Source organism: Melanostigma gelatinosum (assembly GCF_949748355.1).
Source record: "Melanostigma gelatinosum genome assembly, chromosome: 16".
In the NCBI taxonomy this organism is placed as follows: Eukaryota; Metazoa; Chordata; class Actinopteri; order Perciformes; family Zoarcidae; genus Melanostigma; species Melanostigma gelatinosum.
Window position 1 is genome coordinate 6745637 of NC_136649.1, and position 24208 is coordinate 6769844.

At 42.2% G+C, this 24208-nt stretch overlaps 1 protein-coding gene across 1 annotated transcript in view; it reads left to right on the forward strand.

Annotated features, from left to right (window-relative positions):
- Window positions 1-24208, forward strand: part of nrxn3a (neurexin 3a) — a gene marked incomplete at both ends in the record, with an annotated part of 122481 nt that overhangs the window by 90395 nt on the left and 7878 nt on the right. Inside the window, 11 exons of the mRNA XM_079286182.1 lie at window positions 2379-2498; window positions 2798-2918; window positions 3150-3410; window positions 4433-4623; window positions 5316-5489; window positions 9207-9326; window positions 13067-13248; window positions 14915-15086; window positions 16208-16297; window positions 17122-17429; window positions 18969-19059. Of these exons, the coding sequence (XP_079142308.1) occupies window positions 2379-2498; window positions 2798-2918; window positions 3150-3410; window positions 4433-4623; window positions 5316-5489; window positions 9207-9326; window positions 13067-13248; window positions 14915-15086; window positions 16208-16297; window positions 17122-17429; window positions 18969-19059 (1830 nt within the window). The remainder of the gene's footprint in view (window positions 1-2378; window positions 2499-2797; window positions 2919-3149; window positions 3411-4432; window positions 4624-5315; window positions 5490-9206; window positions 9327-13066; window positions 13249-14914; window positions 15087-16207; window positions 16298-17121; window positions 17430-18968; window positions 19060-24208) is intronic.

Genomic DNA, 24208 nt, shown 5'->3' on the forward strand with positions numbered 1-24208 from the left:
AGAAGGAGGCTGTGTTCACAAGGTCTGACTAGTCCTCCACCGGAGGAAAACTTTGAAAAAAATGATTTTGAAGAAACAAAATGGCACAAGCGGGTCCTGCCTTTTCCTTTTTTCATATGACGTGATAAACGACAGGTTTGGGCATCGACCCATCAAGCACAGCCGAGAATGGCGTTGACGCGGGATTCCCTACCATGGTGATGAGGATGCGTCATGGGGTCGTTTTACGTTAATCGGAATATGTATGAGAACATAAGTGAAATATATATTGTCTTTTTCACAATTAGCGCAAAAGTATTTGGTGCATGTAAACATAGTCAATGTAAGTGCAGTTATTTCGACAGCTGACACATTCAGAAGAAAAGGCCACATACAGTATTAACATGGCTTAGGGGAATGTTTTTCTTTAATTCAATTAGCACACTGTACATGGAGTCCAGTGCACATGTGTGTATAATCGATCAAATATATTTTTATTCTAGCTGTAAAACTTTGTTGTAACATAAACCTTACCAACAATAGTCCTCATTGTCCCAACAGAGAGAAACGACATATTACTATACTTAAACAGTTGCTAAAGATTATTAATCGAATATCAAAACTGAATTCCCAAATTACGCAGAACATGCAGGACAGTTTTGTATTGTTCGAAAAATGTGGTTCAAGCCAATGTATTATCCTGTCAGGTTCCATTTTACCCAATCAAAGTTTAGGAATGGTGATTCCCTTTGCGACTACAAGTGTGTCTGCTGCTTTTACAACGTAAAGTTCTTCATAATTATGATACAGATTGCTTTTACTCATAATGAGGCCATTGGGATTTTACCTTATTATTAGGTCTTCGGTTTACAATCGATGAGTTGAGTTATGTGACTGAGAGTGAGTCAAGTTCTAGTATGATCTGAGTGAGTCTTTGCTCTTTGGGTTAACACGTTAGTGCAGGCCTTCATCTTTTTTTTCCAGAAGAACATTAGGATGGTCAGTTTGAGAATTCAGGTAAAAGTCATTTGAAAATCTAGTGTTAATGTCTGTCGCTGTTGCAGCTGTGCCAGCAGTACGAGGAGCAACAACTAAGGTGTATCTCCGTAAATACATGATCACAAAAATCATCTCTGTTTGACGTTACAACAAGGCATGACATCTCTTGTAGGTTTAAACTCGGGGGTAAAATAAGATTAGGTTAATTCAATTTCTTTATATTGCATCAGAACATAACAGAAATTGTCTTGAGACACTTTTCATAACAAGCAAGCATAGACCGTGCTCATTTACAGAGACCCAACATTCCACCCATAAGCAACCACTGGGGCGAAAAAACAACATGGCGATGGCCTTAATTCAAGATGGCGTCTGCAAAATCGTCAAACTGGAGGCTTCATAACACAAACCAATGGGTGACGTCACGATGACGACGTCCACTTCTTATGTACAGTCTATGGTCGGGAGTGATATCCGGCCAATCCAAAGACGAGGATTGTAACCCAATTTAAATTTCGTGACACAATGGTGATTGGGTCCGCCCACTTACTGTCAAAAAGAAAAAAACACTCGCGAGCGAGCAGGTGAATGTGTTGCCAGCACAAGAGAACACTCCTCACGCTCAAAGCATGTTTTTCATGCGATATTCTGTATGCAGTGATGCATACAGTGATGCGCTCTCAAAAGTAATATGCGTCTGCGGCTGTTTGAGTTTCAGGCACGTGGATCTCATTAGTGCTTGCAGGTGTTATAGGGAACTAAAAAACGACATATTTTGTTGTTTAGTTTGGAGGACTTGTTGGTATCTCACCTAAGAGTTCTGTAAGCATCCCTTTGAGTATTGGCATCGTATACACTAGCGTCCACATGTATCTTCTGCTGGTATAGATGTATTTCATCAAGTCATGGATCAAAAAGATGAGATAGGTAACACATGGGCAAGAATGACATTTCATAATGGACTGGTGACTGATGTGGCTGAGGTTACTTTGGTGGTTTTGGTTTGGATTTCATAGTCAGACGAAGGAAGGGAATAAGTGAGAGGAAAGAATTTCTGGAAGCCTATGATGAGTAAAAGCAATTTGTCCGACTGTTTTCCCTTTCTATTTGAGAGTCAAGCCTCTTTTCTTTTCTGCAGTATAGTGGTGAGGTGTATTCAATAAGAATTACAAATGTCAAGTACTTTGTGTGTTTTTTCTCTGTGTATTTCACTGACTGAACCAAACCTTTGTTTTCCTAAAGCATAAGAGCTACTTTGACCTATATTTAAAGCCATTTTCCAAGCTAAGCTAAGCTGCTTGTAGAATTCTGCCAATGATTCAAGGCTGACAGTTGGGAAAACAACGGTTTGGTTTGAGCCTCAGGATGTCTTTAACTTTGTGATTGACCATTCTTCTCAGGCAAGGGACCGGAGAACCTGTATGCCGGGCAAAAGCTCAATGATAATGAATGGCATACAGTGCGAGTGGTGCGACGCGGCAAAACCTACAAGCTAACTGTTGACGATGATGTAGCAGAAGGTACTTACCTGCATCAACTCGGTTCATGCTTGAAGGAATGCTCTTAGTGTTGCCTTGTCAGTGGTATTACACCATGCTGAGGTGTGTTGCCATAGAGGCTGAGAAAATCAGTATGTAATCCCGCTACAAAGAAAGCATGTAGATCTGTCATCTTCGATGGCACTTTGCATCCATCTAATACTGTTAATGTAATTTTCTCCTTAAATCAGCCCTTTTGTGTTAGTGTCAGACAGTGTTCTCTTTTCTTTTCGTTTTTGTCTTTCTTTTCAACCCATCCCCTCCACCCTCCCCATCTTCAGGCCAAATGGTGGGCGACCACACTCGCCTGGAGTTCCACAACATCGAAACGGGCACCATGACAGAGCGGCGATTTGTTTCCAGCATCCCATCCAGCTTCATTGGTCATCTGCAGAGCCTTAGGTACTCCGACAACCTACTTTTACTTTACCTTTTTAAATGTGTACGAGTATATATGTAACGTTTTACTAATAACAGAGAGTTGCCACCCAAAATGATGTAGCTCTACAGAATCATTTTTCCCTTTTTTTTTATTAATTATCCTTGACCAACATTTGTTTACCAGGCTTTGAAGGACAACAACAATATTTTGAAGTCAATCATGTCAAGTGTCTGTTCCTGTCCTTTCCTCAGGTTTAACGGCATGCTCTACATCGACCTGTGCAAGAATGGTGACATTGATTATTGCGAGCTCAATGCACGCTTTGGGATTCGTTCTATCATCGCCGACCCTGTCACCTTCAAATCCAAGAGCAGCTATCTGAGCCTGGCCACCCTACAGGCCTACACATCCATGCACCTCTTCTTCCAGTTCAAGACAACCTCCCCAGACGGCTTCATAATCTTCAACTCTGGAGACGGCAACGATTTTATCGCCGTAGAACTGGTAAAAGGGTGAGTCTTATTTTGAAAGGATGCTTGTTAACCTTTTACATATTGGAACCTTGACAGTTTAGGAGTAGCCTCATTTGATTACCAACTTAAAGCTGCTATCAAAAACACTTTCGTAATAACAATGTATGAAATGTAAAGAAGTCGCTCATAGCGATGAACCTACAGAGAACTCTCAGCTGAATCTGCAGCTACTGGCAGCTTTACAGAGCTTTATAGTGAGATTCCTCTCAATGTTTGAGCTTCTCTCATTGCATCATGCCTGCCGTCTGTTTTCAATGAAAAAACTCTAAAAGCCTACTTTACACTTACTCAACAGTTGACACACAGTTAGCAACCAAAAGCAGAGCTCACACCAGCGTGAATGTACATATATTCATCAGATGGACACAAACACCAAATGAATGACCATGTTGCTCTGTAACAGCTGGATGTGTGAATGAGTAACCATATGCTAACATGACAGGGGATTGTTTCTGCTACTCAAGTGGCTCATAGCAGCTACTGCAGATTGAAGTTATTTTGAGTTTCTCTATTACTAGGTCTTGTACACACACACACAGTGTAATAACTAACTACATGTCTTCTCACCTCAAACATTTTCAGAAACATATTTTGGTGAAGTTCTTTTGTGATATAAGAGATATAAGAGAAAGTATCCAAACGAGCCGCCATGTTGGTCAATTGAAACTATGAATGGGGCTTTTACCTCAGGGACCTCATTGTTGAGGTCCATGCTCATTCACAGGCACTCACAATGGCGGCTCAGCCTTTGGGAGCAATCTGTGGGTTCAGTGTTTTGCCCAAAGACATTTCAACATGCAGAATGGAGGAGCTGGGGATAGAACCCTCATCCCTCTAATTAGTGGACGACCTGCTCTACCTGTAACAATTACACTCGTCAAAAATTGCCCACCTTTTGGTTCAGGGCTGCCAGTTTGTGAGCATTTCAAAGAAACGCTTGAAAAGCAGAAGGCTGAAGATTTCTGAAGCGATTTGTAACTCTCTTAACTTTCCTCCTGCAGATACATCCACTATGTTTTTGATCTTGGAAATGGGCCCAACCTCATCAAGGGCAAAAGTGACAGGGCATTGAATGACAACCAGTGGCACAATGTGGCCATCACCCGAGACAACAGCAACACCCACACACTGAAAGTAGATGCTTCGGCCACTAGTCAGAGTATCAATGGGGCCAAGAATCTGGACCTGAAAGGTATGCCACTGACATGACTGACACATGTTACATGTGTGCATCTGCTTGTGTGTCCAGCATGTCGTTGAACTACTAACAAACTGTCACTGTGCATTCAAATGGGTCCATTCTTCGACATGCGACCCACATCATTTATTTTGTGCTTCAACAGGGTAAAGGTCATTTTTCTTACAATAATATTTACCGTGGAAAATGTTTTTCTGTCATATCATTAAAGGAATAGTTCAGAATGTTGGACGTAAGGTATGGTAAGTGGTATTGAGAGCACATTCTATGCATCAGCTGGAGCCAGATATCCATCTTTTCAGAGAGGAAATAGCCAGCAGAAAATTGGATCAATGAGGGAGAAAGAAAATAAAGCTCTGATGCTGGCTGTGTTGCTTTCTAAAGCGAACAGCCATGGGCAGGCGTGTTTTGGTTCTGACTAATTAGAAACTGGTCGCAATTTAACACTGGCTTTGGGCCGTTGGATTGCCAAACTGTCACATGATTACATTCTGCTGCATTTTACAGTGTCGCCTCCGACCCCATGACACCCCAAAAATTGTTGTGTATTATAACTTTGTACATTTACTATATACTTGGTAAAGGTATACTCTACCCTGACAAATGAAGATGGCACATATCTGTAAACAAAACAGCTGTATGAGATAAAATCCTCCTACAGTGTCCCTTTCTTGTCTACACCCCAGGTGATCTCTTCATCGCAGGACTGGGTCCAGGCATGTATGGCAGCCTGCCTAAACTGGTGGCTTCCAGAGAAGGCTACCAGGGCTGTTTGGCATCGGTGGACCTTAACGGTCGCCTGCCGGATCTCCTCAGTGACGCCTTGTTTCGCAGCGGGCAGATAGAGCGTGGATGCGAAGGTACACCGTCCCTCAAATCTGAGCCTGAATTAGACTTCGACAACACAAAGTTCAACTCCAGCTCCGGCAGCCCTTTCTTCCTGCTCAATGCAAACAGTAGCTCAACAGCCCTGCATTCATATGGAATCCCCTCCATTCTAATAACTGTACTTGTAGCCTCACTCACCCACTGCTAGTCGGGCCAAACGTTAAACAATCCCACGACACTGCCACCTGTTATCGGCCACATTGGTCGCCCCCTGACGGTGTCATTGCGATCACCGTCAGAGCAGTTTTTGCCAGTGCAGTGACATACAGTACTGCCAGAACACTCCATTTTTATCTCTTTTGCTTTTGTAAAGTTTCATTTTTGTTTGGAATTTTGTGAATGTTTAGAGTCTTATGCAACATCATCGTAGAGAGGCGGTAGTACAGAGGTCCTTACGAGTGGCTGGTTCAGGGGTGTAGATACAAAGCCGTATGCATTTGATTGTAGAGAGACACATTCAGTGCAAAATCTCTAAAAAATGAAGAAGAACATTTGAATGAATTCTAAAATTCTATTGCATATCTAATTGACCCTCCACTAAGCCTCGTCCCCCTTAGTGATTGTTGCTATGCTTGTCAAGCTTTGCATTCCAACGCTGCATGCAACAATGGTTCTGATGTGATTCCTCAAACAAAGAACCGTTCATGAACGGTTCTGGAGACATGCAGAGGATACGCCCACACACACACAGACAGAGACTCATTGCTTTATAGTTAGAAGCGTAACTTTTCTGTCAGACACAAGACGGAAACGTCTGAACTAAAGCCTTAACTTTTGGGCCTCACTGTTTGGGGGAGGGGCTTAGCAAATGGTCAATTGCAGGGAAGTAGAACAAACTACCAATGTAAATACAAAAAACAATGGTTGCCTCATAAAAAGTCCATGGATGTGCAGGTTTAGAGCAGGCCGTGAAATCACAGCAGCTTTGGAAATCTTCATCAGGCCATACCCAGACTCAGTCCATGTCCTTTTGTTCACAAAGCAAAACTTGCCGAATGGTTTAATTTGTTTTCTGTTGATTTCCAATAGTTCATGCATATTGTAGCTGCATCAAAAGGGGCTGTTGAAACATTTTGCAAGAGCAAGTAGATGTCACTGTGGACAAAATGTTTCCATCTTCCTGTGCAAGTCGTCATTCTTTTGTAGTTGTTTTTGTCATGCTCTTAAGGTTCTGGCCGTCCACAACCTGTTGCATGGAAATCATTTTCTGTACAGATGTTTACTCTTGCCATATCATTCCGTTGGACATTGAGTGTACTCGAAGTTTTTTAATTTACAGAGCTCCATGTTAGACAAATACATTGTGTTGGTTTATGTTTCATTTAAATCAAAACAGACGATAACATTGTGTACTGTATGTCCTCCTCGCTGTGACAGTCTGAATGGGCTTTTAGAAAACAATGCTTTTTACTGTACTGTATGCACTGCAAGAAAGTAATGGTTGACGCATTTATTTTTCAAAATAAAATGTCATCAATCACAATGTTGGTCTTCTCCATGGCATTCTGTCTCATTTTTTTTGTGCTTGTGTGATTTCTGTTCTTTTTTTTTTTGCTTATGTATCATGATCAGTTGATTGGTCATTTGACTGCACCGCCATGCACGGCCTGCTTTTCATTACAAGCTTTCATCGCATAAATGGATTTGTGTTTCTTTAGCCAGTGAGCCCTGATCAAAGGGTGACCAGTAATGACAGTTGAGTCAGCGATATATCTTACTGTCACTAGATGGTGATACTGCACTCTGGCAAACATTCAACAGAGCAGTACCAGCAGTAACATGAATACGCTTCTCACTGTGGTTACATCATACATTAAATCCTGAGCCCGATCAGCGGATCAGCTGCAGGATTTTCCTGCCTTGTCCCCGTAAATTCCAAAGTTCAATCTACTCCTCCAACTCATCAGCAATTCACTTGGTCCTGAACATCCTCTTTAACAGAGAAGCTTGCATCAGTTTACCAGGTAAGTCTCAACTGAACACATTGACCTGAGTTAAATGAGTTGATGCAGACTGACCGTTGGCATGCTGTGACCATTTATGGACCTAAATTAAAGCAGATATATTTAGAGAGTTCACATAACTACAATAGTAGAGGCAGACTGGAGATGCTCAACACGACTACACCTACTTCCAAAGTGCACGGAGAAGGAAAGAAATCTGCAGAGATGCAACTCTTATTGGCTCATATGGGGTCAGGGTCATCATGAAACACTTTACTCATAGCATTTAAACAGGGTAGGTATGGAGCCAAAATCAATTAGAAAATATAAAAGACAACCCCTCATTTACACTGGCATTCAGACTGCTACTGAAGTGATTCGTTACAGTCAGATGTCTAAGAATACTCATGCTTTTAGTTTGTAGAATGTAGTCTTTACAAATAGATGTGTTTTGTATGAAGGGTTTGTTTTGTTCACATAGAACACAAGACTACAATGGTTCAACCGGGGTTAGCACTATTGGAACTGGATCACAGAATATCAGCTGAACAGACTGACCACTGAGTAGACTGCAAGGGTCCAAAGACAAAATAACAAACAGCTTATACCCCAGCTGATTGATGGTCGGTGACGCTTTCTGGACTGGAAAACAGTCTGGCTGTTTGGGGGGAAAGTGGTTCCAACACGATTTTCTCCTTACATGTAACAATGTGGGGACATCTATGGAACATACATTTAGTACATACCAACATATTAACATTATACATTGATACAATAAATCAGGATTCACGGACAGTAATACAAAGAATACACTTAACACCAGCTGCAAGGTAGCACAAGCCATTTGTCTCTGAGTAGACATAATTGTGTCCACTTCCAGCTATCCTGCACTAAGCCCATTTATAACAGTTTCCGGGGTGTAAAATAATATATATTTACAATTTTTTGTTTTGCATTGAGAAATCCCCCAGAATCCTGAAACAAAAGTCAATTGTCAATACCTTATAACAACTCAACAGCCCATGCGCACTGAGCGTCTTGTAAAGTTAGATTTCTTTGTTCTGTTTTGGTGTGTGTTTTTGTGATAACAAATCCATAACACGAGATAGTGCTGCAACTATCCCCTCCATTTTTACCCATTCATAATTTGCCTATAGTGCCGTATACCAGCTTATTCATTTCAAATGTGATGTTACATAATTCCATGTTTGGAAGAGCCAATCCCCCACACACATAGATGGGTTAGATATATGGTCATGTGGCTTCAGGACAATCAGGGTGAGGGCAGTGCCCAATAGAGGACAAGGGAGACGGCGTATTTGGTCCATACATTTTAGTATGCCACACTGAATAGGCACATGTTGTGTTAAGACCGATGCAGAAGTCTGAATGCTGCCGCTTAGATGCACTTCTCTTGCACTGTAGTGGTTTAACAGGCTTATGAAACAGCTTATGAAACCAAAGCTGATTAGACACCAGCAGCCTTAACACATTCATCCATGTGGATGAAAAAACAAAATTGTATGATGAAGTGTTTTAGATAATCAGTCAGGAGGGGCTGGGTGTGGGTGAATACATGCTATCAGAGCTCTAAACCAAAGCAGTATACCTTTAAAGTAGGCTCTGGGTTTAGTTCACTCATGTACGGATTATGGTTATGTATTACTCCAAGTTCTCTCTCTCTCTCTCTCTCTCTCTCTCTCGCTGTCTCTCTGTGTGGTTCTGGGGATTGCTGGATTTCTACAGGTCCCAGCACCACCTGTCAGGAGGACTCCTGTGCCAACATGGGTATTTGTATCCAGCAGTGGGAGAACTACACCTGTGACTGCTCCATGACCTCCTACACTGGCACACAGTGCAATGACCGTGAGTCACTGATCTCACTGTTAAATATCTAATGTCACACATGTACGACAGAGAGTGGACAAAATCCCACCAACTAAACACCTTGTTTGCTCCATCAGTGAGTGCTTAGAATGATGATGATGATGATGAAGGTTTTAGAGTCACAGCAAACATCCATATTGACAGAAGTTTGTGTCTAAAAAAGCAAAGACTGCACATTCACTCCAAAGGTTAACTCTCATGAATACATCCATCCATTATGCTAGCCGCTTATCTTATTCAGGGTCGCGGGGATCAGGTCGCCAGCCTATCACAGAGCTGACATATGGAGACAGACGACGCTCACCAACAATTTAGAGTCATCAATTAACACAATAATCAACAAGTTCCTCCGAAGATCCAACATGCAAAATGTTGATTACAGTTCTTTATGTGATTTTGATTTGATGTGCCTTGTGAGAGGTAAGTGATGGCTGGTGCACATGGCTGAGAGTTTAATCGGTGGTTACAGTGCTTGGAAGTTTTAAGGCCTGAGAGAGTACCAATGAGTACAATGGCAAGGTATAATTACATTTCGAACAGGCTCCACCTTCTACTGGACTCTTTGATTAATACTCTCATCAAATCACAAGCACCCATTCGCCCCCACTAAAGATTTGCATAATCATAGCCAGCTAATCAGGACGTGCCTACCCCGAAGTGACCCCACAGTGACACATCCTGGTCAAAGAGAACTCTGAGATTCTTTATGTTGGTGCTGGATGCCAGGGCAATGCCATATAGAATAACGATATCATTAGATCATTGATTTCGGAGGTGTTAGTAGAATAACAGTTTTGTCTCAGTTTAACACCAGGAACTTGCAGGTCATCCGGGTTTTTACATCCTTCAGGCATGGTTGGACTTTAGCTAAGGTTGGTTTCGTCTGGCTTTATGAAAAGATATAATTAGATATTGTCTGCATAACAATGAAAATGTATGGATTGTAAAGCCCTCTAAGGCAGATTTGTAATTTGTGAAATTGGGCTTCATGAACAAAATGGAATAAACTTGAATTAAAACGGCCCACAGGAGCGTTTCTTAAATTAGGGCTGCTACCGATGGCAGAAGATCAACACCCCTCATACCTAAACGTAACGGTCACAGTATTACACACGTGGGCAACGTGGTGACACAGTCGCAGTTTGGTTAGGTTTGGGCAACAAAACATATTGGTTAGGTTTAGGGTTAAAATAAGTCACTTAAGTCGTGGACAATGAGCAATGAGGTGTTCCCAAGCCAGAGATATGTAATCTCTCCAGCGTGTTCTGCGTCTACCCCGGGACCACTTACTAGTTGAACGTGCCTGGAAAACCTCAGCCAGGAGGCATCCTGATCAGATGCCCGAACTATCTAAGCTCGCCCCTTTCGACACAAAGGAGCAGCGGCTCAACTCTCAAATCTCCAAGCCACTCTACAAAGGAAGCTAATTTCGGCTACTTATATCCACAATGTCATTCTTTCGGTTGCTACCCAAAGCTCATGAGCATAGTCTGAATGTAGATGGACCGGTAAATCGAGAGCTTTGCCTTCCGGTTCAGCTCCCTCTTCACCACAGCGGTCCAGTACAATTCCTGCAGCACTGTTGACGCCGCACTAAAACGCCTGTCCATCTCACGCTCCATTTCACCCTCACTGGTGAACAAGACCCCGAGATACTTGGAACTCCCTCGCTTGGAGCAGTGACTCACTCCCCATCCCTGAGGGTGCAATCCACCTTTTTCCGGCAGAGAACCATTGCCTCAGACTTGGAGGTACTGACTCTCATCTTCACCACGTCACACCGGCCCAGTATGTGCTGAAGGTCAGGTTCTAAAGAAGCCAAAAGAACCGCATCATCTGCAAAAAGCAGGGATGCAAATTAGTTCCTCAAACCGGACACTCTCCTTCCGACTGCACCTTGAAATCCAATCCATGAAAATCACAAACAGGATTGGTGACACGCACTGGAAACTTTGCTTTTGGCTCTCACTTTGGTCCCACAAGGACCGTATGGCTCGTAGCAACGACCCAGGACCCTATATATTCCCACAGTAACCCCCCCCCCCCCACAGGACTCTCCGAGAGACACGGTCATAGGCCTTCTCCAAGGCCACAGAACACATGTAGACTGGATGGGCAAACTCCCATGACCCCTCCAACAGACCTGCAGGGGTAAAGAGCTGGTCCAAAGGCCTGGCCCTGGAACAGGCCAGGCCTTTGAAATTGTAACAGTGGCAGCCTGAAGTGAACAAAACAGCTCTTCCCTTGCAGAAGAGATTACGAATCTCCTGGTTAAATAAAGTAAGCAGCGGCATCAGGTTTATTTTAGCTCATACCAATGCATTAGAATATGCACGGATGGCCCCTGATACCCGGCACATAAGTGATTGATATCAAATATGACCTTTTCCGGAGTTCAATCCAGGTATGAACATTTGGAATAAGCTAGTAAGTGTGTGACAGAGACAGGTGCCAGGTCTAGTGGGGGATCATACAGGTATTCACAAGGCATTGATGGGTGCAGGCCATCTGGTCACAAGCGAGCAGGCAATCGGGGCCATCGGCGACGTGACAGGAGTCTATTGTCTGTACCTTCACTCATCTTTATATTTGCTCTGCTGTGTGCAGATAAACATCCCCCATCCTCCCCTACCCTACCATCAGCGCCAAGTGCATGCCATGAAGCGTGCGTCTTTCTCGATGTACAGCAGCCCCAACTTCAATTCTGTCTTAGCTCTCCATCCTGCTCTTTCTGGTGGAATGCGTCTCTGAGTGGCAGGATGGCAGCAGTTTGAAAAGGGGAAGGAGAGAAACCTAATTATTGTATTCCTTCCCTGGGAGGCGCAGATAGGTGAGGTTGGAGAAGGAGAGGCTGATGGGATGTGGTTTGTATACCTGTGTAATGCAAGAGTGGAATGAGCAGTATTGATAAACTGTTGATAAGGTGATAATGTGTTTGTTGGCCTTAATTTGCCCATCTGGCTTGGTTGTTGTTGGTGTAAGCTTTGCACCTTTTTGTTACGCCTTGCATACCGGTAAATGAAGGTCACCGTGTTTGTGGAGCTTCATTTTGCTTTAATGGAACTGTTGTTTAGTATCAACAGCCACCAACAAGCTTTCCTCTCTCTCTCTCTCTCTCTCTCTCTCTCTCTCTCTCTCTCTCTCTCTCTCTCTCTCTCTCTCTCTCTCTCTCTCTCTCTCTCTCTCTCTCTCTCTCTCAAGACAAACATGAAGGCGATGAAAACTGATTTATTCTACTTGCCCAGGGACTGTAGATGTCATATCACAGACCTGTTTCACTGACAGGCCCCACTTTATCAAAACCCAGATGTTCAGCCAACTACTTGAACTACTCAAAAATTAAAACCAGCTGAACGTTAGACAAATTCGACATTCCACATTGTGTTTTGAAAATGTGTGGTGGAAAATGATTTTACCCGCTGTTGAGTCTTTTTAAGCTGAAATGAAGACAATTGTCAAACTTTCAATGGGGAAATAATGGAAGAAACCTCAGGAAGAGCAACAGAGGACCAATAGATGTGTAGAATAGACTCGACCAACATAGCACAATTATTATTATTATAATGATATTCCGTATCGCTTTAGTGTTATGATATCTGCTAGTCTTGTATTAACTTACTTTATACCTGTTGCAGCACCTTACCACCACATGACATCAGTTCATGACAGTAGTTCAGAGTTGAGCTGCTTATTGATTTTACTCCTTCTGCTCTGTTCAGCTGGGACGACGTACATCTTTGGCAAAGGAGGAGGTCTCATTACATTCAAGTGGCCAGCTAATGAGAGACCGAGCACCAGGACGGACAGGCTGACCGTCGGCTTCAGCACCTCCCTGAAAGATGGCATCCTGGTCAGGATTGAAAGTGCACCTGGTCTGGGGGACTATCTAATGCTGCACATTGTAAGTTCTCACACACACACACACACACACACTACTTGTCTCGTTTTATGTTTGCTCGTGTCAGCTTTCCTTTGTTTATTTTTTGAACTACTGTACCTTTACTTTGTGCTGTGGGCATCAGTTGACGCAGTGATAATATGTTCGGCTGAAAAGGAAGAAAGAATGGACTGGAAGGATGGAGTTTCACGACCAGATATTCCGAAATGCAGCAGAGAGAAGTAGTTAAAGAAGAACAAAGTGGCAAAAGAGAAGTACATGAAAAAAGACCAAAAACTCTCAGAGTTAGTGCAGTGAAAGGCCTAAAGGAACAATTTGTAACATGTACGGTTTATTGGCAGAAATGGAATATGATATTTATAACTGTTTTCATTGGTGTATAATCACCTAAAGCTAAGAATCATTGAGACTTTACACACGCTCCCTATCTGTTGATCACAGGGAGCGGTTCCTCTTCACAGAGTCCACCATGTTTCTACAGCAGCCCAGAACGGACAAACTGAACACTGGCTCTAGAGAGAGCACTTCACGTTTTAATGTTGGGCACTGAACCTCGATATGAAACGGGCTAAATACTTAACGGTCTTTTAAATGTATTGGTGTAATTTAGTATAACCCTGCAGCATGCATCTCCTCTGATCTCTCTGTCAGGGCTGAGCTTTGCAACTAACTTTACACACAATCAAACACACGAGTACACACACAGAGCAAAGTAAGCGGCTGTGCTGGAGACACTGCAGTGAACAACGAAAGAGAAACCTTTTTCCCTCTGCTCCTCAGTCTCTCATCCACCACCACTATGTTCACACGAGCACAGAACGCCAGCTAACTGACAGCACATTGTTACAAACAAACTAAAGCAAAAGCCGTCTGTCTGTAGTCTGACTGTGTATCTCAGTTTGTTCTTGTAAACGTCTCTGCTGGCTGAGACACAGCAGCTCTCCTCCCTGTACCAGCAGAGGACAGGAGCAATCACTGCTGACCGATGTCTGTGTTCTTCATTCTTTATGAGCTCATGATAACAATCAATTTCATTTGTTGGCGTTTTTGATTTTTGTTTCCAGTGAGATATTAATGGCTTTGTATAGTGACTTTATAAACAATATAAGCAATATTTTATGATGTTTAAAATATAAATGCATTCTGATCCTGTTCTGAATTTACTTGAATGATATACGTTTTTAAAATAAATTATTTTGTGTATCGATAAGAGTAGCTCCTAGTAGTAATGAAATCCTAAAGATAACCATCCCGACCTGAAGGCCACCGTAGTTCTCTACACAACTGGAAAGGGAAAGTTACAGTATTCATTACTAAAAATAAATAAATAATTTACTAGTTAGAAAATAAATCCACCACAGGTTAATAGCAGACCACCTCAAGGTGTCACTCAGAGAGAACCTGGACATTCTGATGGAGCATTTCAAAATTAAAGCCCTTCAAAATCTCATTCATGAGCTAGCTAATGTAAGATCCATCCATTATGTTGAACCGCATTCAGGGTTGCTGGGGGACGGGGGGCTGGAGCCCCCCCTTCAGGTCACAAGACTATCACACAGATGGGGCCATTGAACCTGGCAATCGGATCCCGGGCCCTCCTGCTGTGAGGAGACAGTGCTAGCCACCACCTTGAGTGGTATAGATGACGAACCGTGTTTTCTCATTTCAGCAACAAGGCAAAATCGGAGTGACATTCAACATCGGCACAGTGGATATCGGTGTTCAGGAGGGCAGCACCCCAGTGAATGACGGGAAGTATCATGTTGTTCGCTTCACCAGGAATGGTGGCAATGCTACACTGCAGGTGGATAACTGGGCCATCAATGAGCACTTCCCAACAGGTACAAAACGAATCAGTCAATCATCTTTATTTTACATCTTCACTGTGTCTTTACCGTACCACCTCTTTACTGTACATGTACAACACATCTGACACTGTTAGTTAACAATGAAAACCTGCTGCTAGAAACAACAATTTGTGTCAATAGGATGATAAGACAATGGGATCAAGTCTTGAAACAGTGGAGAAGGTCAATGGGTTGCATCTGCTTCAAACAGAAGAGCAGCATTATTACGTTCTCTGTTCAACTGCTTATGTTCTCACTTAGTATGCACCTAGTGCTTCTAAGCTTTTAAATGAGTTGACACGTTGACGTCTATCTGCTGTTGCAGTATACAATTGAGCTTGAGATACAACACAAGAAACCTGTCCATGCCGCCAATGTTCAGAGGCTTGCACTGTTTGAGGAGTTGTTAGGTCATCTCTGAACTCTGTGGACCTCTGTTGGTCTCCAGCAGGAACTGCAATATATACATTTTGTGGGTGAAGTAACTAGGACCCCGCCTTCCTTGTCGGCTTGACGTGGGACTCAGGATTGTACAATTTCCATGGGGCCTTGATCAAGGAACATAAGGAATTGTGGGACAATCATTTGGAAGTGATGTTAAAGACAGTCAGAGAAGACAATGGCTATAAATTGGGTCTGTCGCTAATTTGTTTTTGCAGAGTGAAAGGGAGGAAGAAGGAGACATGGGAGAGAACATCCAATGAGGATAAATTAAATATAGGGGGAGAAAATGCAACTGTAGTATCCTACACTCTGTCAATGTGCTTTTGATAAGACTTAATGCAAAACATCTAATCATTTGGGTCCCAATCTTTCATACATAAAGGACAAAGGCTGTGTTGTTATGTTTGGAATGGTGAAATATTGACATTTTGTCTGCTCCGTGTATTTAATCATATTATGCTTATTGTTCTATTATTTTGCATATTTTTTGTTGACAAACAGGGAGAAATTAGTTATGCTGTGACATAAACCAGTTTAATATCAAAATGTAATCGTCAGATAAAATCATTTAAACATATTGTAAATGTTAGAGGGGAAGTGATATTTGCTCCACGGTGACATGATGGTGATGATCAATAAAAGTCTTTATAAATGTCTTTTAAACTTTAAAGGGAACAGTGACATTGAACGCTATCAAATGGCCAATAAGAAAATTCCTTTCAAATACGCCAGACCAGTAGAAGAGTGGCTGCAAGAGAAAGGTAAATTCAAACAAAAGTCTTTCTATGCTTCTGTGTGTTCACTATACTGATATGATGTGAAAAAGTGTGTCTGCACTCTATGAGAAGAATAAATGAATGCTCATTTACTCTATTTCAGCCTTATTAAATTCTAGATTTGAGTGTTTTCTATGATTCAGCCCTGATGATGCCACATTAATGCCGATCATACGATATTCATTCAAACTTTCCTTTGAAGTTGTCAGACTTGCTTTCCATTTCTAACAGCACCATCAAACTGAGTGTCCCCAGCATGCACATACCTAAATGCAAACGCATGCATGCGTCTACATATGGAACCTGCTGTGGGCTAAAAATTATAAATACATAACTACCTATGGAACTAAATAATCAATAACGAGTCAAATAAAAAACGAGTTTAGAATAAATCTCCCAGTATTATGAAATGTTTTCAAAAATACGTTTGTAGCCACTGGCATGGCTGGAGACTCTGAGCGTCTAAAAGCACCAACGTGTGGGATTCAGTGGCAGTGAGGTTGCAGATTGCAACAAAATACATCCCTGCTGACACGGTTTACACATTTCAAGCATCATTCCATTATTTGCTGCAAGTATTGAGTTTGCTCTTGGGAATACAATCGCTAAATTGTCAGCAGAGTGATATTGCACTAGAAACAGATAATTCTCAGTTTAATGTGAAAATACTTTGAAGTACTGCTTTCTCTCGTCGTTCCGCAGCCACAAAAATAATGCTCTCAGTCTTTCTGTAAATGAATAGTGCTGCTGAGATATTAGAATGTGTTTCTCTCTGTTGAAAGTGTCTTACATCTGGATGTCTCTTCTAGGACGGCAGCTAACAATTTTCAACACTCAAGCAACAGTCGAAATTGGCGGTAGTGATCAAGGCCGGCCCTTTCAGGGTCAACTGTCTGGCCTTTATTACAATGGCCTCAAAGTGTTGAACATGGCTGCTGGGGGGAACCCCAACATCAAGATTAATGGCAGTGTGAGGTTGGTAGGTGATGTACCCAGTGTAGCAGGCTCAGCCAGGACCACAGCCATGTCTTCAGAGATGTCCACTACCTTCATTGAGACTACGACCATGATGTCCACCACTACCACACGGAAACACAGATCCTCCTCAACTGTGCAGGTAAGGATAGACTTCTGTAATAACTATACATATGAGGACAAACTCATGTTATCCACGAAAGGAATAACTGCGTCAAATAATCAATGCAACCCATCGAATTCTCTAACTCCTGTTGATGGCGTCTCCCTTCTAACTGTGCTGAATTCAGTGAAAATGGAAAGTTGGACATACAGTGACATGGGAATGACATTGGTTATTTCATTATGTACCTGTTAATATGATTTGGATTCTATGGTCTCTTGAGTGACATGTGATTGGCTCAGGAGCGACAGAGACAGGGCTCACATGTGGAACTTCTAGATATCAGACCAATTACTCTTCACTCATTGCAGCTGTGCTGGGGTTGTTATTTGCTCATATACAAAATGAACTGCTGCTGTTTCACATTAAAAGCTTTCCACTGGCAGACCAAGTGGAGGCTTCAGAAAATGCATGCGTTGGTACAACTGCTGTTGTTCACATTATTGGCTTATTGGTACATGGTTTATTGACAAAACAATTTTAACTCAAGGTCCAATTACTAGCTTCTTCTCAAGCTTTCAACCACAGTCTTTGGCGGACTGTGTTTATGTGAGTTGCTAATGGGTCAAACAGTCAAATCCCTGCTTCCCAGTCAAAAAGCCAAAATATTATTATTATCAGAGATTAAAAAAAACTCTTGGGAACCTGTTGATGTTATTGTGAAAAATGTGAGATGTCATGTCCCAGTTAACATAGAGTTTTATGGGGTATTTTCCAATGTAAGACGGTTTGATTTCATAGTAACACGTCTGCGACTGGCACAAGATTTCCTGCGTTTTCACCTCTGCGTATGTTGAGTTCCTGACATTTAAGCCGAAGTCGATTCCGCCACATGAACTGAACATATTTGTACACTTCTCAACGGGTGGACTGGCTGGCCCCTCTCTGTGCGTATTTCCTCCACAGTGTTACTCAGCAACAGGCTGTAGTTGGGCTCAGAAAGGGAAAGTGTCTGGCGGCTCCGGCGTTGCCAGCTTTACAGCACCCCTCGCCTGGGGGCCGTCAACTCAGTGGTCGCTGCGCCCCCTCTCTCCATTCGTAGAGTGACGGAGCCCCCTGCTCCCGGCATGATTGTTAACAGGGCTGCAAGGATTTAATTATAATTTAATAATATTCAATGATATACTAGAGCACAGTGTACAAATATTCTGTTACACGTAAAACAAATCAGAAAGCAGTCAGAACTGTTATGTAATAACCAAATAAAGTTGGCAGACATCAGCTGTTTTTGAACATCAGATCAAAACCACTGACAACATGCACCGTCATAGACTCGTCCAAACCAGAGTCATTCTACCATCTCCACCAATAAATGACCACCTACTGCCCTGTGACCAATACTGTGATAACTCTGCAAACATAACAAGAGGGAGGCCTTCCTTGCTCACCTTCTAACTCCTTCCGTGTACTTTCCTTTGTCTTTTTGTGTCTTCTTTGTTATTTGCTGGTGGCTCTTTGTGTTTTGGGTATCTCTGCTGGGGCTGTGACCTCCGATGACCACATTCTGCCCCACGAAAGCATCCGGGAGATGAGATCGTGTCATCTGCAGAGTGTTCGAGTGATGACGAAGACCTGGAGGAGTGTGAAACTAGCCATGCAGGTGGGCTAGGTTAGTTTGCATTTGCTTGCTTTTTATGTGCTTTCACTCATCTGCACCCGAAGGATCACAGTATCCTCAAAGCATCACACCCCCCCCATGGTTAAACAAAGTGTAACTTCATGAAACAGCCAATGTAGCAACAGTACACATAGCTGCACTACACATTACCCAATGCAAGGAGAGCGGAGTTATGAAATGCAAAGTTCAAATTTAAATTGCAAAGAAAGAAACTGATGTGTCAGTCACAGAGAGTTTGTTTAGTTTCATTCACTAACGCAGAAAGCGTTCATAGCATGAGCTACACTTGCACATGGGGTCTTCTGAAGTGGTTAACATGGTCACTAAATATGCATACAAATTCTGCCTGCTCAGAGGAATAGTAAGGGTTCGTACATGGCATCACAAATGTGCACAATTTGTATGAGGGTGAATCATGTTCTCTGCACTGATGCTGCAAAAATATATCCCATCATGTTTGAGTCCACTGCTCCTGCCATTCACTGCTCTACTGATTTCATTTTGATACAACAGTCCTTCATTTTCTATTTCTTTTCAGCTAAAATGCAAAGTGTTGTGTAGACTACAGTGATGTTTTATTTTCATTTGTGTTTTTCCATTTTGGCTTACTTTGGTACATGTAATAGAACAGATATCATTGAATTTCTGTGTATTCTGTCAGTTTTTCCTTTTTTCTTTGGGTCATCCATTTGCTTTCAGGTGTACTCGTTATTCTGTCTTTTTTGTATCTAAATATGAGAACTTCTGAAATGTCTAAGCCTCGTGATAGCTTAGGGAATTAGCTTGAAAGAATTTGGGAATTTCCGCATTTAAGTGACATCAATGAAGTAGGAAACAGCAAACAGTCATGTTGACGCGTCCATACGGAAGAATCAAACTGTCACACGCCTTTCTGAAGGTTCTTAGTTTGAGCATGTTCATGACATGATGTTTCTGTATAGCTATAGCCCATTTAAAACAATTCAACACAACCTCTCGAGTATAGTGCTTATTTTAAATGCTCTCATCAGTAATTCAACTCATGATATCCAACCCAGACAGCAAACAGAATGCCTTTAACGTGCTGCTGTTGGCTTTAAATGGCACGTAAGCTCCAGTATTATGTTGACGTTGGGAATAAAGACGAGCTGTCCCAGTCCAGTAAAAACCTTCCTGTTACAGTACACTCACATACTCAACTCCTCTGGTGCTTACGGATTTACAGGACTCCCACTGACTTGCTTAAAATACACCATCAGTTAAACCATTATAGATATATTTTTTATATTGTCATTATTATTATTATTATTAACCAAAGAACCAGACTTGTTTCTCAATAATATCTGAATCGATCAGGGTGAGCTATTTTGCAAATAAAAAGCTGACATTTCATCAGAAAATAAATATTTTTCTGTCAAGCACGAACACCATATGGTGGAATAGATTTGTAGTCAAACTCCTTTATTCAAAAGCATATTGGTGAGGATCTCAGTGCTTTTCTCCCTTTTGGAAGGTCATTCCCAAATAGTTTCAGAGAGCATGTGAAGGGCTGCGCTGTAAATGGGTTTAGCGCTCTAGTACGTAGATTCATGGGACTCTGTGAAGAAAGACAAAGACAGGGCCCCAGTCATCCAATCATGTGTTTACACAGAAATTCACATCATTCTAACCCTAACATCACTTTGACGTTGACTGCATGCTATCATTTAAAAAAATGTCCTTTGTTGTATTATTTTGGGAGTAAATGCTATTTCCTGTTTTGTTATGTCTATTCTAAATTGTGTTATCGAGACATCATTCTCGTCGATTCGCCAATCATCCAAAAACATGCAGTTGTATTTTGGCCTCATCATGTGTGGCATGATGTTTTGGGGATAATTGTTTCTGCATATATATATATATATATATATATATATATATATATATTCGGGGGTTCCAGGTGGCTTTTAATGAAAACATCCCTATTTCAATTTTCAAAGCAAATAAAAAGGCAAAAAAATAAATCTTTTTTTACCATCAACTTTTTCATCTTTCACAAGAACAGTTCCTTGTGTAACCGACAGCAGTTGTCGTTTGGATACTGTTGCACCTCTCAATTCTTCCAACTCCCTCCTATTGCTACGCTGCATTTGAACCTACTTTAGTGCGGATGGCTTAAAAACATTATTTTTTTTGCCACAAGTTCTAGCATTTTCCACTTTAATATTTCTCTGCAGGGTGACCCTTTATCATTTCTTTGCATGCCTTATGATTGATCCTTGACTCCATGCCCCCATATTTAGACCAACTTGGTTGCTTTGTCTACATTTGTGTTTAAATTGGAAACCGATGAATATCTTACCCCGTCTTTATTTCGTCAGTGTTGCTGTTGTGTGTCTGGTTTATCTGGAGAAGTTATCAAGTTATTTCTCTGTTGTAAATCTGTTGTGTTCACCTTTCCTTTAATTAATTTCATAAGATGGCAACTAGGGAGGGTTCTTGATTACCTAATACTGTAAACTGTTAGATATTTGATGACCAAGTGAACAGGTTTGATATTTCTTCTTGGAGACCATAGATTCTGACTCATACAATATGAGAATGCTAAAAAACACCCCATGGCCAATGATAAATAATACATTTGTTCCTATTAATGTCCAGGTTAATGTCTTAAACCTGCAAGTGTCACTCATAAATACAACCATATCTAATAATACAATTATATTGTTAGATAATGAAAGGTGGGACTATTGTCTGGCCAAGCTCTTAGACCTTTCTTGATCAAAATGTGCTTCTCGCAAGGCAGAACTACAGCTGGTTTAGATTATGTCCTCACTAACCCAGCTAAGGGGACAGTATACAACATGGTACAGGCTGTAGGAGTCTCACACGTGGTGCCACAGAAAGAGCTAAAGGAAACCAGAGCCAAAGAATCTGTGAACCATGGACATGTATCGTCTCTGTGTGGCAGCTTAAAGGGTTGAGCACTATAATGTAGTCAACATGTGTTGTATTTTTATAAGATATAGCCTAAAGATGAATATTAATTCGATGGGATTATGTTGTGGCCTGATATGTATAAGATCCATTATAATCAAAGCAAGCACACACATGCCAAGTTGCATGGCCCATCATGTTGAACACATTTCCTCCAAACAGCTGTTCCATAGCCTCATTATACGGCATATAGAACACATGACCACAACATCTGTTCAGAGAGAGAGAGAGAGAATAACATTAAATAGAGAGTAGTTCAATTAAAGGAACAGTGTGTTACATGTAGTGGCATCCAGTGAGGAGTTGCACCACCAGTTTATGTAGTTGCAGCCGACTGCATACCCCTCTGCTCCCCCCTCCCTTTCGAAGCGTGAGAACTACGGTGGCCTTCAGGTAGGGATAGATAACTCTGATCAACACTCGCTTCTTCTTCATGAATAAAAAACAAGTCAATTCCAAACAGGAATAGAATTAATTTACAATTAAGATTTAACAATATAGTTTCTAGAGCAGCAACAGGAATGTGGACAACAGCAAAGTCACGATATCAAGGTTTTAATATCTCACTGGAAACAAAAATCTAATATGTCAATAAATGAAATATAGTTTCTGAGTGAAGTTTCTAAAGAATGAAGAACACAGACGTCTATCAGTATCAGTCATTCCTCCTGTCCTCTCTCCTCTGCCCTCCTGTCCTCTGCCCTCCTTTCCTATGTCCTCCTGTCCTCCTGCCCTCCTTTCCTCTGTCCTCCTGTCCTCCTGCCCTCTGTCCTCCTGCCCTCCTTTCCTCTGTTCTCCTGTCCTCTGTCCTCCTTTCCTCTGTCCTCCTGTCCTCCTGCCCTCCTTTCATCTGTTCTCCTTTCCTCTGTCCTCCTGCCCTCCTGTCCTCTGTTATCCTGCCCTCTGTCCTCCTGCCCTCCTTTCATCTGTTCTCCTATCCTCTGTCCTCCTTTCCTCTGTCCTCTGTTCTCCTGTCCTCTGTCCTCCTGCCCTCCTTCCTTCTGATCTCCTGCCCTCTGTTCTCCTGTCCTCCTTTCCTCTGCCCTCCTTTCCTCTGTCCTCCTGTCCTCTGTTCTCCTGTCCTCCTTTCCTCTGTCTTCCTTTCCTCTGTCTTCCTGTCCTCTGTCCTCTGTCCTCCTTTCCTCTGCCATCCTGTCCTCCTGCCCTCCTTTCCTATGTCCTCCTGTCCTCTCTCCTCTATACTCTGTCCTCCTTTCCTCTGTCCTCCTGTCCTCTGTTCTCCTATCCTCTGTCCTCCTGTCCTCCTTTCCTCTGTCCTCCATTCTCCTGCCCTCTGTCCTCCTGCCCTCCTTTCCTCTGTCCTCCTGTCTTCTGTTCTCCTTTCCTCTGTCCTCCTGTCTTCTGTTCTCCTGTCCTCCTTTCCTCTGTCCTCCTGTCCTCTGTCCTCCTTTCCTCTGTCCTCCTGTCCTCCTTTCCTCTGTCCTCCTGTCCTCTGTCCTCCTTTCCTCTGCCCTCCTTTCCTCTGTCCTCCTGTCTTCTGTTCTCCTGTCCTCCTTTCCTCTGTCCTCCTGTCCTCTGTCCTCCTTTCCTCTGCCCTCCTGTCCTCCTTTCATCTGTCCTCCTTTCGTCTGTCCTCCTGTCCTCCTTTCCTCTGTCCTCCTGCCCTCCTTTCCTCTGTCCTCCTGTCTTCTGTTCTCCTTTCCTCCTTTCCTCTGTCCTCCTGTCTTCTGTTCTCCTTTCCTCCTTTCCTCTGTCCTCCTGTCTTCTGTTCTCCTTTCCTCCTTTCCTCTGCCCTCCTGTCCTCTGTTCTCCTGCCCTCCTTTCCTCTGTCCTAAATCCTCTGTCCTAAGTCCTCCTTTCCTCTGTCCTCCTGGCTGACAACAGTTAGACTACAGACAGACGGCTTCTGCTTTAGTTTCTTTGGAACAATGTGCTATAGTTAGCAGGTTCTGTGTTCGTGTAAACACAGTGGTGGTGGATGAGAGACTGAGGTCAGAGCAGAGGGAAATAGGTTTCTCACTTGTTGAAAATATATATATATATATATATGAAGTATTAACTTTCCCTATGTAAAGAGAAACAAAAACACAATGATTCTTAGTTTCAGGTCATTATACTAATAAAAACACATTGATGAATATTATATTAAATTCCTGCCAGTTAAATAAATCAAACATTAAACGTTGTAAAAAGTTCCCATTAAAGCAGTTTTACCCAAATATGT